This window comes from Bos taurus, chromosome 2 (assembly GCF_002263795.3).
Source record: "Bos taurus isolate L1 Dominette 01449 registration number 42190680 breed Hereford chromosome 2, ARS-UCD2.0, whole genome shotgun sequence".
NCBI classification, from domain to species: domain Eukaryota; kingdom Metazoa; phylum Chordata; class Mammalia; order Artiodactyla; family Bovidae; genus Bos; species Bos taurus.
Genome location: NC_037329.1, coordinates 36,284,859 through 36,300,057, shown reverse-complemented (window position 1 = coordinate 36,300,057; position 15,199 = coordinate 36,284,859). Strand labels below are relative to the sequence as shown.

General features: G+C 41.4%; 1 protein-coding gene across 1 annotated transcript in view; it reads right to left on the bottom strand.

Annotated features, from left to right (window-relative positions):
* Window positions 1–15,199, bottom strand: part of PLA2R1 (phospholipase A2 receptor 1) — a 133,494-nt gene that overhangs the window by 105,197 nt on the left and 13,098 nt on the right. The window contains 2 exon segments of the mRNA NM_175051.1: window positions 4,933–5,106; window positions 8,981–9,364. Coding sequence (NP_778221.1) covers window positions 4,933–5,106; window positions 8,981–9,364 — 558 coding nt within the window.

Here is a 15,199-nt window from a genome sequence, read left to right as displayed (position 1 = left end):
TAAAATAGATAGCCAGTGGGAATTTGCTGTATGACTCAGGGAACTCAAACCAGGGCTCTGTTTATTTACTTTTAATAATGACATCTATTGGAGATGGAAACAGAAAGAGAAGATGATGTAAAAAATGTGACATCAGACTCAAGGATCTAAGGAGTGTAGGGATTACATGCACATATTCCTCCACACAGACATTCAGAGACATTCAGATTCAGATAGAGAAGGCTAATGATCTGACAGTTAATAAATAATGAAATACTTTCATGCTGATTGGTGAAGAGCTGCTCTCCTGAGCTCATCAAGTGCCTCTTGCTGCCTCAGCATCCCCTCACATTACAGCAGATAAGGGGCTAATACCAGTAGTGGGTGTCCAGGACTCCAAGCCTCCACATTAAGGTCTCCACTTAAATTGGCCAATAGTCCATACCAAATTGGTTGCTAAGTGTCTTAATATCACCCCTGTATATAGATATTATGTGGAATTACTTGCATGTTGATCACCTGGGCCATTTGTCAAAAATGTAAATGCTCATTGCATCTCCAGGACTGGACAAGGATCTACATTTTAAACTATATGATTCTAGAGCGTCCTATCAAATGTAGTCTCCATTTCCAGGCATGGAACAAATCTGTCTGTCCTGTATTCCATCTGGGCCAAGTTCTTTGGAGAGAGGAATCTAAGTCCTAATGAGAGAGTCATTTCCTAGGCAGGTTGATAAGGAGTCTAGGGGTCCCCAAGGAGAGAGGGGTCTGGAATTCTCAAGGAGGAAGAAAGGACAAACTTTTTTTCCTTCTCTATATTCCTTAGGATTATATAACAATAATGTATCCTGCCTGAGGACAGTCTCTGAATTAAACCTTCTGGCTAATTCTGTTATCTTAAAATGTAAATTATGTGAGTAGGTCTGGTGAGGTCTTTACAACCTCCAGACATTCTTTGGATTCATTGGAGAGTATATAACTTCATTGCTAACACTAGCAAGCGGGTACTCTTTCTGCCCCCTTCTGATGCTTATGTCAGAAGCTTTCTCTATCTCCTTTATACTTTAATAAAACTTTATTACACAAAAGCTCTGAGCGATCAAGCCTCGTCTCTGACCCCGGATTGAATTCTTCTCCTCCCGGGGCCAAGAATCCCGGTGTCTTCTCGTGATTCTACAACAACCTTTCACTAACGCTATGCTTAATTAGTGCTGGTGACAAAGATGATAAAGAGGAAGGATCATTGATTCAGAAGCACATGTTGAAAGGATGTTAGACCTAATGGTGACATGATGATGGTGGTGGTAATCCTGGTGAGTACTAAGTACTATGAAAAGTAGCTTAGATGCTTATCTAATGAAACTGATCACATGGGCCACAGCCTTGTCTAACTCAATGAAACTATGAGCCATGCCATGTAGGGCCACTCAAAACAGACAGGTCATGGTGGAGAGTTCTGACAAAACATGGTCCACTGGAGAAGGAAATGGCAAACCACTTCAGTATTCTTGACTTGAGAACACCATGAACAGTTACGAAAAGGCAAAAAGATAGGACACTGAAAGATGAATTCCCCAGGTTGGTAGGTGCCCAATATGCTACTGGAGAAGAGTGGAGAAATAACTCCAGAAAGAATGAAGAGATGGAGCCAAAGCAAAAACAACATCCAGTTTTGGATGTGATTGGTGATGGAAGTAAAATCCGATGCTGTAAAGAACAATATTGCAACAGGAACCTGGAATGTTAGGTACATTGGTTCAGTTCAGTTCAGTCGCTCAGTTGTGTCCGACTCTTTGTGACCCCATGAACTGCAGCACGCCAGGCCTCCCTATCCATCACCAATTCCTGAGGTTTACCTAAACTCATGTCCATGTAATCGGTGATGCCATCCAACCATCTCATCCTCTGTTGTCACCTTCTTCTCCTTCCTCAATCTTTCCCAGAATCAGGGTCTTTTCAAATGAGTCAGCTCTTTGCATCAGGTGGCAAAAGTATTGGAGTTTCAACTTCAACATCAGTCCTTTCAATGAACAACCAGGACTGATCTCCCTTAGGATGGACTGGTTAGATCTCCTTGCAGTCCAAGCGACCGTCAAGAGTCTTCTCCAACACTGTGAATCAAGGTAAATTGGAAGTGGTCAAACAGGAGATGGCAAGAGTGAATGTCGACATGTTAGGAATCAGTGAACTAAAATGGATTGGAATCAGTGAATTTAACTCAGATGACCATTATATCTACTATTGTGGGCAAGAATCCCTTAGAAGAAATGGAGTAGCCCTCATAGTCAACAAAAGAGTCCGAAATGCAGTACTTGGATGCAATCTCAAAAACAACGAATGATCTCTTCATTTCCAAGGGAAACCATTCAATATCACAGTAATCCAAGTCTATGCCCCAACCAGTAATGCTGAAGAAGCTGAAGTTGAACAGTTCTATGAAGACCTACAAGACCTTCTAGAACTAATACCCCAAAAAGATGTCCTTTTCATTGTAGGGGATTCAATGCAAAAGTACGAAGTCAAGAAATACCTGGAGTAACAGGGAAATTTGGCCTTGGGGTACAAAATGAAGCTGGGCAAAGGCTAACAGAGTTTTGCCAAGAGAACACACTGGTCATAGCAAGCACCCTCTTCCAACAACATAAGAGAAGATTCTGTATATGGACATCACCAGATGATCAATACCAAAATCAGATCGATTATATTCTTTGCAGCCAAAGATGGAGAAGCTCTATACAGTCAGCAAAAACAAGCTGACTTGTCTGTGGCTCAGATCATGAACTCCTTATTGCAAAATTCAGACTTAAATTGAAGAAAGTAGGGAAAACCACTAGACCATTCAGGTATGACCTAAATAAAATTCCTTATGATTATACAGGGGAAGTGACAAGTATATTCAAGAGATTAGATCTGATAGACAGAGTGCCTGAAGAACTATGGACAGAGGTTTGTGACATTGTATAGGAGACAGTGATCAAGATCATTCCCAAGAAAAAGAAATGCAAAAAGGCAAAATGGTTGTCTGAGGAGGGCTTATTTATCTGAGAAAAGAAGAGAAGTTAAAGGCAAAGGAGAAAAGGAAAGATATACCCATTTGAATGCAGAGTTCCAAAGAATAGCAAGGAGAGATAAGAAAGACCTCCTCAGTGATCAATGCAAAGAAATACAGGAAACAATAAAATGGGAAAGACTAGAAATCTCTTCAAGAAAATTAGAGATACCAAGGGAATATTTCATGCAAAGATGGGCACAATAAAGGACAGAAATTGTATGGACCTAACAGAAGCAGAAGATATTAAGAAGAGGTGGCAAGAATACACAGAACTGTACAAAAAAGACCTTCATGACCCAGATAACCATGATGGTGTGATCACTCACCTAGAGCCAGACATCCTGGAATGTGAAGTCAAGTGGGTCTTAGGAAGCATCACTACGAACAAAGCTAGTGGAGGTGATGGAATTCCAGCTGAGCTATTTCAAATCCTAAAAGATATTGCTGTGAAAATACTGCACTCAATATGCCAGCAAATTTGGAAAATGTAGCAGTGGCCACAGGACTGGAAAAGGTCAGTTTTCATTCCAATCCCAAAGAAAGGCAATGCCAAAGAATGTTCAAAATACTGCTCAATTGCACTCATCTCACACACTAGCAAAGTAATGCTCAAAATTCTCCAAGCCAGGCTTCAACAGTATGTGAACCGTAAACTTCTAGATGTTCAAGCTGGATTTAGAAAGGCAGTGGAACCAGAGGTCAAATTGTCAACATCCATTGGATCATCTAAAAGCAAGAGAGTTCCAGAAAAACATCTACTTCTGCTTTATTAACTACACCAAAGCCTTTGACTGTGTGGATCACAACGAACTATGGAAAATTCTGAAAGAGATGGGAATACCAGACCACCTTGCCTGCCTCCAGAGAAATCTGTATCCAGGTCAAGAAGCAACAGAACTGGACAGGGAACAACATACTGGTTCTAAATCAGGAAAGGAGTATGTCAAGGCTGTATATTGTCACCCTGCTTATTTATATGCAGAGAACATCATGCAAAATGCTAGGCTGGATGAAGCACAAGCTGGAATCAAGATTGTCAGGAGAAGTATTAATAACCTCAGATATGCAGATGACACAACCCTTATGGCAGAAAGCAAAGAACTAAAGAGCTTCTTGATGAAAGTGAAAGAGAGAGTGAAAAAGAGAAAAGTCCTTGCAGCAATGAAGACTCAGCAGAGCCAAAAATAAATAAATAAGAAAGAAAATAGAAGATATATATAAACATTCCCCAGTACTTAAGGACCATTGGCAACTTTTAAGCTAAATGAAAATACAATAAAATAATACAGTACTTACTGACAAAATATTTAGAACATTGAAGCTATTACTGGACCTTGAAAATCAGGTTAAGTAGAGAAAAAGAGTTTAAAGTTATAGCTAGAAACTGAGTAATAAGGAAAGGGAATCACTGTTGAGAAATACTGGGAGGGCAACTGTGATTTTAAAAAGATCATCAAGGGCCAGCTGATGTTTGGGCTTGACAATGAGCAGGACAAGCAATCAGGACTTGGATAGGTGAAGGAGCTCATAAGAAGGAGTGGACTGGAAGGATAGCAAAACTTCATATGCATTCAGTTTTGTTTTGAAGTATCCGGCCTGGAAGCTGGAATTAATGAAATCACAGAGTATTAAAATTTGATTCCAGTTAAAGCATATTTATGCACTGAACTTAGTGAGGAATGACTAATTAATATCTTTGAACTTAGGGGGGAAAAAGCAATATACATCAGAATTGTCTTTTCAAGGCAAAAACAAACAAAATCAAAATCTGGTTAAGTGGATTCAGCAAGCTTATTCAGACTTCAATAGCTCAATCTCAGTGCTTTTCTTTGGATATAATAACTTTCTAATCATCCTTGATTCATTCATGACATATAGGGAAGACTAGATTTTATTCTTACTAGGATCTGGGCAAAATCCCCACTTCTCGTCTCTTTCGTATCGGCTGGTAGTGGCACACCACAGCAAGTTGTCTTCCCGTCCTTCCCGGGTACATTCGTGGTGCCACTGCTGATTGTACTGGAAGGGGAACATGCACGGAGTCCCATGGGCATTCCCTTTGATTGTGTACAAATCTAAGACAAAAAAGAGGACAAAGTCAAATAAGTAGTATGGCAACTTTATCTTTGGAGACTGTCATAGCGCAAATGCATTTTTTATTGACCGAAAATCTACACTGGGCAAGGCCCTCACTTTACCGTGGTTAACCCTTAAGACCTCAATGTCTAGTGTGTGGAAAAGTACAAGGCTGAGTGCTGTGTTCAGGGAAATGCTGATACGTGGTTTGTTTTGTATGTTTATCTCCTTGTTTGTTTACTATGATGCACTGTTTCAGTGTTTCCGTGGTGGCTCAGTCGGTAAACTTCTGTAATGCAGGAGACCCGAGTTTGATCCGTGGGTCAGGAAGATCCCTTCTGAAGAAGGGAATGGCAACCCACTCCAGTATCTTTGCCTGGAGAATCCCATGGACAGAGGAGCCTGGCGGGCTACAATCCATGGGGTTGCAAAGAGTCAGACATGACTGATTGATCAACACTGCTTCAGTAGCACACATATTTGTGAATGAATAAGAAGAAAAAAATTACTTATTATTTGTATTTAAGTATAATTGCTTTTTAGTATTGTGTTAGTTTTAGGTATATAGCTTCAGATTTTTTTACAGTATAGGCTATTACAAGATACTGAATATAGTTGAAGATTTCACTTTAAAATATCTTCCAGTCCCCAAGTATATCAGTCAGCAGCATCTGAATCTCGAGTTTCATAAGTATTTATATTCACTCAACAGATATCTGTTGAGCATTTAATGTGTTCAGCACTGGGTATTATCATGTAATAGTGACCAAATGAGTAAATTTCCCTTTCATATGGAGCATCTGTTTGAGTGGGCAGAAAAAAAAGAGAAGGAAAATATATAGATAAACTTGTAATTTCAAGTAGTGATAAGTAACCATGAAGAAAAATAAAATAGGATAAGAACAGAATGACTGGGTGTATGTGGTGGGGGTGTGGTTTAGTCACTAAGTCGTGTCCAACTCTTTGCAACCCCATGGACTGTAGCCTTCCAGGCTCCTCTGTCCATGGAATTCTCCAGGCAAGAATACAAGAGTGGGTTGCCATTCCCTTCTCCAAGTGGGGGTTGAAGGGGCACTATTTTTGATAAAATGGTCAGTGAAGGCCTCTCTGAATAAGAATTTGGGAAAGTGAAGTTCAGGCCTCTGGACAAGAGTTGCTTTGGCAGAAGGAAGAGCAGGAATGCGGGACCTGCATCAAGACCCACGTGTGGTCCTGAGGGGAAAGCAGGGAAGCCCAGTGGGCAGAGGACCAGGGAGGCACTGGGGTGTCGGCTCACAGAGGGCCAGCTCTGCCACGACGTGGACTTCGGCTTTTACTCTGAAGGCAATAGGCAGTCATCAGAGGGTACTGAATGGGAAAGCACATGATCAGATTTCCATTTTTAAAGACACACATGGTGCAGTGTGGCAAGCAGATTGTACACAGAGAGAAGGCAGAGTGGATGCCCGGCTATTGGCCCCAGAGAGGGGGTCTGGGAGAGAGAATGGCCACGCTGAGCGGCCTGCTGGCTGCGTTCTCAGAGTATTCCAATCATTGGTCATCCCTGGCCTTAAGCAGGAGGCAACAACTTTTCGTGAATCAACTGGGACTTTCTGTAGTGAAGGGGATCAGTGTGTGTGCGCTTAGTTGCTTCAGTCGTGTCCAACTCTTTGCGACTCATAGACTGTAGCCCTCCAGGGTCCTCTGTCCATGGGAGTCTCCAGCCAAGAAAACTGGAGTGGGTTGCTATGCCACCCTCCAGGGGATCTTCCCAACCCAGGGATTCAACTCATGTCTCTTATGTCCCCTGCGTTGGCAGGCAGATTCTTTCTTTTTTTTGGCGTTTGACCTGTTTCCTTTTTTTTTTTTTTTAATATTTCTTTTATTAAAAATTAATTTATTTATTTTAATTGGAGGCTAATTAATTTACAATATTGTGGTGGTTTCTGCCATACATTGACATGAATCAGCCATGGGTGTACATGTGTCCCCCATCCTGAACCCATCCCATCCCTCAGGGTTGTCCCAAAGCACCGGCTTTGAGTGCCCTGTATGCATTGAACTTGGACTGGTGATCTGTTTCACATATGGTGATACACATGTTTCAATGCTATTCTCTCCAATCATCCCACCCTTGCCTTCTCCCAGAGTCCAGAAGTCTGCTCTTTATTTATATCTGCGTCTCTTTTGTTGTCTCGCATACAGGGTCATCGTTACCGTCTTTCTAAATTCCATATATATGAGTTAATATACTGTATTGGTGTTTTTCTTTCTGACTTACTTCACTCTATATAATAGGCTCCAGTTTCATCCACCTCATTAGAACTGATTCAAAGGAGGTTCTTTACCATGAGAAGGGGATCGGGGCCACCGTCAATTAAATCAGCGGGTCCTGGAGTGAAAGGGCTGACTGTAGAGATTCCCACCCTCTCTCACAATCGGGAGGGGTGGGGTGGGTGATACAGTTTGGGGCGTGGCACTAGCCTGAGCTCACCCCATATCGCCAGCCCTAGAGGTTTGAGCTGTTTGGAAACTGCTGCTATTCCAGGACACATCCTCTGCCTTCTACCTAGTCTTCCCCTGCATGCATTGTGAGTGTGGGTATTTGGCTGAAATGTTCACATGAAACAAAAAGCCAAATTCTTCCTTGGAACTGGAGATTATTCAGAGTGCTGGTTTGCAGCACTTGCTTTATTTTAGTGAGTCCTGAAAAATGGCTTACTCTTGTCTCTGTGTCTCTTTACTCATTTCTTGTAGGTACAGGAGGAAGTCTTGCTTTAGATTTTAGGAGCTCCTTTCTCTGCTTCCTACAGTTTTTAGAAGTCGAAGCTCTTATTGAGGCATTATTCTACAAAGTACCAGAAGGGCAGGGACCATTCCTGTCTCGCTGGCCTTTGTAAATCAGATGCCAGCCCAGAAATAGTCCGTGTTCCATGAGTGTGTGAAGGCCAGTGAATGGACGGATGAATGACTGAACAGAGCTACATAACAAAACCTGACAAACAGGTTTGAGGGTTCAGAATTTCAGAAGTAAGCAGCTGTCTTTGTCTCTTTTTCTTTGTTTTAAAATGCCAGATATCACAGAACTATGGAAAATGGAAACACCTCCACTTACCTGCCACCAAAACCACGCTTTCCTACTCCCTTGTTTGTTGCTGATGTTGCTTAGTCATTCAGTGTGTCTGACTCTTTGCGACCCCATGGACTGCAGCCTGCCGGGCTCCTCTGCCCATGGGATTTACAGGCAAGAATACTGGAGTGGGTTGCCATTTCCATCTCCAGAGGATCTTCCCAACCCAGGGATCAAACCTGTGTCTCTTGCGTCTCCTGTGTTAACATGTGGATTCTTTACCACTGAGACACCCAGGAAACCCCTCCCACTCCCCGACACACAGCAAATAACGTCTGACAACAGTCTGCCTTTAACGCCTTGACATGCCCACCACACAGATGCCAGCCTGGTCTTAGGAGACACTGGGGTGCCCTGCACACATGCTTCATACACAGAACTGACTTTCTACAATAAAAGGAATGTTGGCCTGAGAGGCTCTTATTATATTTATCCTGACAAGGCTTTTAACTTCAAAAATCTTTTCCTTCTACTTTGATTTTCTCTCTCCCTCATCTTTCTGTTCTTTCTCCTTTCCACTGATTCCCAAAGTTATTTAAGTGTTTTCTCCCTTAATACCTTTAAATTCAAAGTTCTGCTTCTTTAGCAGAATTTGGCAAATCTGTTCTAAGACTCTGGCAATCTTTTTACAATAAGCAAGTAAGCAACTCAAACCTATTTAGCAGAAGTTCCTTGAGGTCCCAGGGGCTGTGTACCTCTTTCATATATTTCACAAATCTTTATTATATCATTTCATGTGTACTTTGGTTGACATTATTTTTTACCTTTGTGCAGATAGTCACAAATGCCTCCACCGCCGGACATATAGGAAACCCACTTATGGAGATATTTCCTTGAGGCCACAAGCGTGTTGTCCTGCTTCACCTGGACCAGGTACTGGAGTGGGCCTGTGATCGTCTTCTTGTTACAGTGCCACTTCAAGGAAACGTGGGTGGAATCACACTCGTATATGCTCAGTGGCTGCTCTGGACTAGACACGTTCAGGCCCAGGCAGCCACTGCCTCCGATGTTAAATAAGCGGTGGTTTGAAACCCACTTCCACAGCATGTACTTGTTGGGTGGTTTGCAGTTCTCCAGGGTCAGTGTAGATTTGCTGGCTTGAATACATTTCTCGAGGTTCTCACTTTGGATAATGAAGATTCCTTTATCTGAAACAGCAAAATAGAAGATATAGTAGAGAGTCTTCATATACAATTAACCAGTGTCAGGGGGATCCCAATGTGCATGTCTGAGCTGTGACATGTCACACCAACAGCTATTGCATCTCAAACAGGTCTGAAGTTGAATGGGCAGGGTTCACAACAAGGGCTTGATTTGTACAAATCAAAGGAGTTTCTTGGGAGGCATACACGGACTTGCTGGAGCTAATGGCAAACCTCTGCTCTAAGACTGGATTGGCCCCCCCAGTAACAAGGGCTGCTTGTGGATCCACTCGGGAACAGCACTGATGGAAAAGGAGCTCGCCGCAACTGGAGAGAGAGGCCTGCTAACAATACTCAGGGCTACAGCAGAGACACACTGGGTGCTTAGGGGTATGGTGACATTTTTTTTTTTCCAGACAAGTGCCTGAATGTTAGGAATTTGGCAGCTCAATCAAGAGCCACTGAAATGAACATTTTCCCCATCAAATTTCTGCAGGACACCCAAAGGATAGAATTCAAGGGTTTCTTTGTGTTTTGACAGGAGACCCAGTGCTTGTGAGCAAAAATGCTTCCCCACATTTGTTTTCTGTGCTGGGCCCATCAGAAGTAGAAAGACGGGGACATTTGCTCTGGGGTCAGCCTCCTCCTGAGAGAGGAGGAGGGTGGGTGGGGCTGGCCACAGCACACAAATGCCCAGGACACTAGCTGAGGTCCTTCACCTAGCTACATGAGAAGATACAAGAGCACCACGACGGGACTCAGACCACACAGGCCCACCTGGGGCGGGGAGGGAATAGGCATTTCGTGATACACCCCTGAGCCTCCAACCCCAGGGAGCCAGAAGAAAGGATCTGGATGAGTTTCCTGTGGACAAGCTGCCTGGACCAAGACAGGGCTTATGTGGTATCTCTCCACTCATTATGTGACTTTACTTCAAGCTGTCAGCCTGGAAGGCACCTATGACGCAATAACTATGAATACGTCTTCCCACAGGTTTTCTGAAGGTGGAAATCACATCTGATTTCTTCAGTATAAGTTCAGAGTGTCCTGAGCACATCATCGAAGTTCAGTAAATGTTTGATGTTGATTAAACACACTGTCTTCCCTGGTGGCTCAGAGGTTAAAGCATCTGCCTGCAATGCAGGAGACCTGGGTTCAATCCCTGGGTCGGGAAGATCCCCTGGAGAAGGAAATGGCAACCCACTCCAGTATTCTTGCCTGGAGAATCCCATGGACGGAGGAGCCTGGTGGGCTACACAGGGTCGCAAAGAGTCAGACACGACTGAGCAACTTCACTCACTCACTCACTCACTCAAACACTGGCGGGTGCTGCTTACCCAGGCTCATGGTTGCTGGGTTACTTAGCTCTGACCATCTGGTCAGGTCCAAGAGTTCTTTTGTTCTCCTGTTCGCTAGGCTCTGCTCTTAAACATCTTACTTCCTGTCCATTCTTCAAAAATCTAAAGGGATATTATCAGGTTCCCTTAAAACAACTGTGGTTTAGGGCCAGGCATGTCCTGTGGCAGCGGCATAGGGAACACAGGCAGAGCCTTCTAGAGATTTCAAACAGTGCAGAATGAAGCTCTTATGTATTGGTGCGTGAGAACAATGCTTCATTTTGATAAAAGTTCTTTTGGCTTTTCTAAAGTTGCTCATGTCAAGAAGAACTGATTTACAGTAATCAAAATCACTTAAGAAACTGTTAAAAAAAGATTGTCAATGTATTAATGGAAGCTATACTTCATTTAATAAATGATAGTGTTATTTATAACCATATATTTGAGGAGTTGAATTAGTTGTCAGAAAATTGCTTTGATCACCATACATCAGAGCAAAAGAGAAGGGGGTGGAGGCAGAGAATGAATGGTTTTAGGGAGATTTCATTTAGATCAGGAAATTTGTTTTCCTAATGAAGCCCATGTCTGTGTGGTTATTTGTAATAGTCATTTAAGATCAAATCTACCTCTCGCCAATTTGATGTGGACTCTGATAATTATTAACATTCTCTCCAACTCTCTATTCATCTTTTCATGCCTGGGTAAAATGTTAACCTTAATTTCTATTATAATCTACTAACTAGCTAGCCCAAAGTTCCATTAAGTTTTCACAAAAGGATAATTATTTTACTATAATTGTTCTATAGTTTAGCTTCTATCTAATATGTACGTTCAAATATATCCAGCTCTGCAATTTACTGGCTGTACCATAGCCCTCTGGGCCTCAGTTCACACACCTAAGATAGGTGGATAGACTGCCTGACTGGGCGCTAAGAGCTGTGGAATCAGGTAGACCCACCACAGACCAGCCTTGTAACTCTGGGCAAATTTCCTGATGCCTGTGAGTCTTGCCTTTCCTCTTTGAACTGGGAATATGTATGACACTGATCTCATAGGGATGTTAAGAGTATTTCATTAAAGAGCTCATGCAGAGTACACCACACACTACCTTCGAATGGGAGGACCTCAGTAAATGTAGGTTGTTACTATTGTCATTATTATCCTTCTGGCTTCTTGATTCTTGGTCTGCAGATCCAGCTGTAGGTTTGGTTGAACACTTGTAGAATACTAATTTAAGCATGCCACCCAAGACTTCTAACATTATCACAAAAGTCCAACTTAGTTTGCTTCTGTAACACATGGTGGGTGCAGAGTTTTTATTTTTATTTTTTCTCTCTTTTTTTTTCATTTTAAATTTTTATTTATTTGTTTTTTAAACTTTACAAAATTGTATTAGTTTTGCCAAATATCTAAATGAATCCGCCACAGGTATACATGTGTTCCCCATCCTGAACCCTCCTCCCTCCTCCCTCCCCATACCATCCCTCTGGGTCATCCCAGTGCACTAGCCCCAAGCATCCAGTATCGTGCATTGAACCTGGACTGGCAACTCGTTTCATACATGATATTATACATGTTTCAATGCCATTCTCCCAAATCTTCCCACCCTCTCCCTCTCCAACAGAGTCCATAAGACTGTTCTATACATCAGTGTCTCTTTTGCTGTCTCGTACATAGGGTTATTGTTACCATCTTTCTAAATTCCATATATATGCGTTAGTATACTGTATTGGTGTTTTTCTTTCTGGCTTACTTCACTCTGTATAATAGGCTCCAGTTTCATCCACCTCATTAGAACTGATTCAAATGTATTCTTTTTAATGGCTGAGTAATACTCCATTGTGTATATGTACAACTGCTTTCTTATCCATTCATCTGCTGATGGACATCTAGGTTGCTTCCATGTCCTGGCTATTATAAACAGTGCTGCGATGAACATTGGGGTACACGTGTCTCTTTCAATTCTGGTTTCCTCAGTGTGTATGCCCAGCAGTGGGATTGCTGGATCATAAGGCAGTTCTATTTCCAGTTTTTTAAGGCATCTCCACACTGTTCTCCATAGTGGCTGTACTAGTTTGCATTCCCACCAACAGTGTAAGAGGGTTTCCTTTTCTCCACACCCTCTCCAGCATTTATTGCTTGTAGATTTTTGGATCGCAGCCATTCTGACTGGTGTGAAATGGTACCTCATAGTGGTTTTGATTTGCATTTCTCTGATAATGAGTGATGTTGAGCATCTTTTCATGTGTTTGTTAGCCATCTGTATGTCTTCTTTGGAGAAATGTCTATTTAGTTCTTTGGCCCATTTTTTGATTGGGTCATTTATTTTTCTGGAGTTGAGCTGTAGGAGTTGCTTGTATATTTTTGAGATTAGTTGTTTGTCAGTTGCTTCATTTGCTATTATTTTCTCCCATTCTGAAGGCTGGCTTTTCACCTTGCTAATAGTTTCCTTTGATGTGCAGAAGCTTTTAAGTTTAATTAGGTCCCATTTGTTTATTTTTGCTTTTATTTCCAATATTCTGGGAGGTGGGTCATAGAGGATCCTGCTGTGATGTATGTCAGAGAGTGTTTTGCCTATGTTCTCCTCTAGGAGTTTTATAGTTTCTGGTCTTACGTTTAGATCTTTAATCCATTTTGAGTTTATTTTTGTGTATGGTGTTAGAAAGTGTTCTAGTTTCATTCTTTTACAAGTAGTTGACCAGATTTCCCAGCACCACTTGTTAAAGAGATTGTCTTTAGTTCATTGTATATTCTTGCCTCCTTTGTCAAAGATAAGGTGTCCATATGTGCGTGGATTTATATTTCCGTCTTTGTGCCAGTACCATACTGTCTTGATAACTGTGGCTTTGTAGTAGAGCCTGAAGTCAGGTTTTTAAACAATCCTGAAATACCATGTTATCAACTTTTATGAAGGAAAAAGGCTCCTCAAGCAACCAGATGACAAAATCTTTGTCTCACTTGTTTAAATGCATGTGTCATTATGAACTGAGTCTTCATCTGTTCATCTTCCACACTATTTAACTGTAAAGTCTATATTGCAACTATTACAAGAAAGACAAAAATACTTGATGTTGACAAGCAGTGTATGGATGGGTCAATGAGTGGTCTGTAAGTACATGGACATGAAAATTATATATCACTGAAATTTTAGAGGAATAACATTTTAAAATATCCAAATTATGAAGTGTTAAGAGAAAAGGAGAGAGAGAATTAGAACTCAGTCCCACCAGTGGTCATAAAAATACCTTTCCAAAGCAGAAGATGTTAGACAAACTTAACTCCATGCTGCTCAGTTTTAGGGTGCTATCACATTTCTACACCCAGCTGCCTTTAGGATGTGGCTTTGGAAAAGTTCTTCAGAATGTATCATAAACAAGTAGCTCTGGCTTACTAATAACAATAAACATGCCATCTCCAAAAGAATAGTATGTCGCACTAAGCTAAAAAATGGCCCAATCCCATTTTCCCATTAAGCTATAATGGAATCTGGTGCTAGCACCATTAATCTCCATAAATTCACTGAAGAGAAAGCAACTGTTTTCAAATAGACTACGAGGAGACCCAATATAGGTAGCAATATTCTGATTATTATCATATGTGCATAAGAGTCGTCTCTAACAAAAACATGATGTGAAAATAAGCCACCAGTCCTTAGAGTCTGTAGACAGATTTCAGAAAGGATGAAGATCAAATGTGGGAGGAATCAAGATTGATTATAGATGTCAAGGACATCAGTTCTGCTTGAACACTGATTAAGTGATTAATGAAGTACTGCCAGAATTACTAAATCTCTTTGCAATAAAATGCTACTGTACATCCCTTCATAATTATAAGTTTAGGAAGAGAAAAAGGATTGATTTACTAGAAGTAACTTATAAACTAATTTTCATCCTTAAAAAACAAAATCCATTGAAACTAGTGTTTCTACTTTCTGCTTCTGAGTTCCTCTGGAAAGGAGATCATTTTAGATCCACCCTTTGGTCCCACAGGATGACATGTACTTTTCTAAGGAATGGAAGGAGAATTTCCTTATTCATTCATTTCTTCATTCATTCATTCAACAAGCATTCCCTGGGTGCTGACTATGTGGAAGACACTGTGTAGGGTACCAGAGATAGACAGAAGAGTCATTTGCTTGAATATTTGCTCTCTAAAACTATATCTATTTGTTCTGGAATCATGCAAATTCTCCCAGTTAATGAAAAGAAGGGAGTTTCATCAGTTCCACAGATAACACTGTAAAATAAATCTTTAAAAACAAATAATGAAAAATTAGAAAAAGGAAAGGACTAGAATTTAAAACACTTGACTGGATCTTCAAGTGATGACATGAGTGAGGTGGACATGGCCCCTCAGTGCATCAGACCTTTCTAGATGGAAAGAGTGTGTGTATACATGAACTGGTCCATTTCCCAGGGAGGAGACAGCAGAACAGCACTGGAAGGGACATAGACGTGGCAGAAACTAACTCCCCATAAACCCAGAACCATGAACTTCAGCGCTG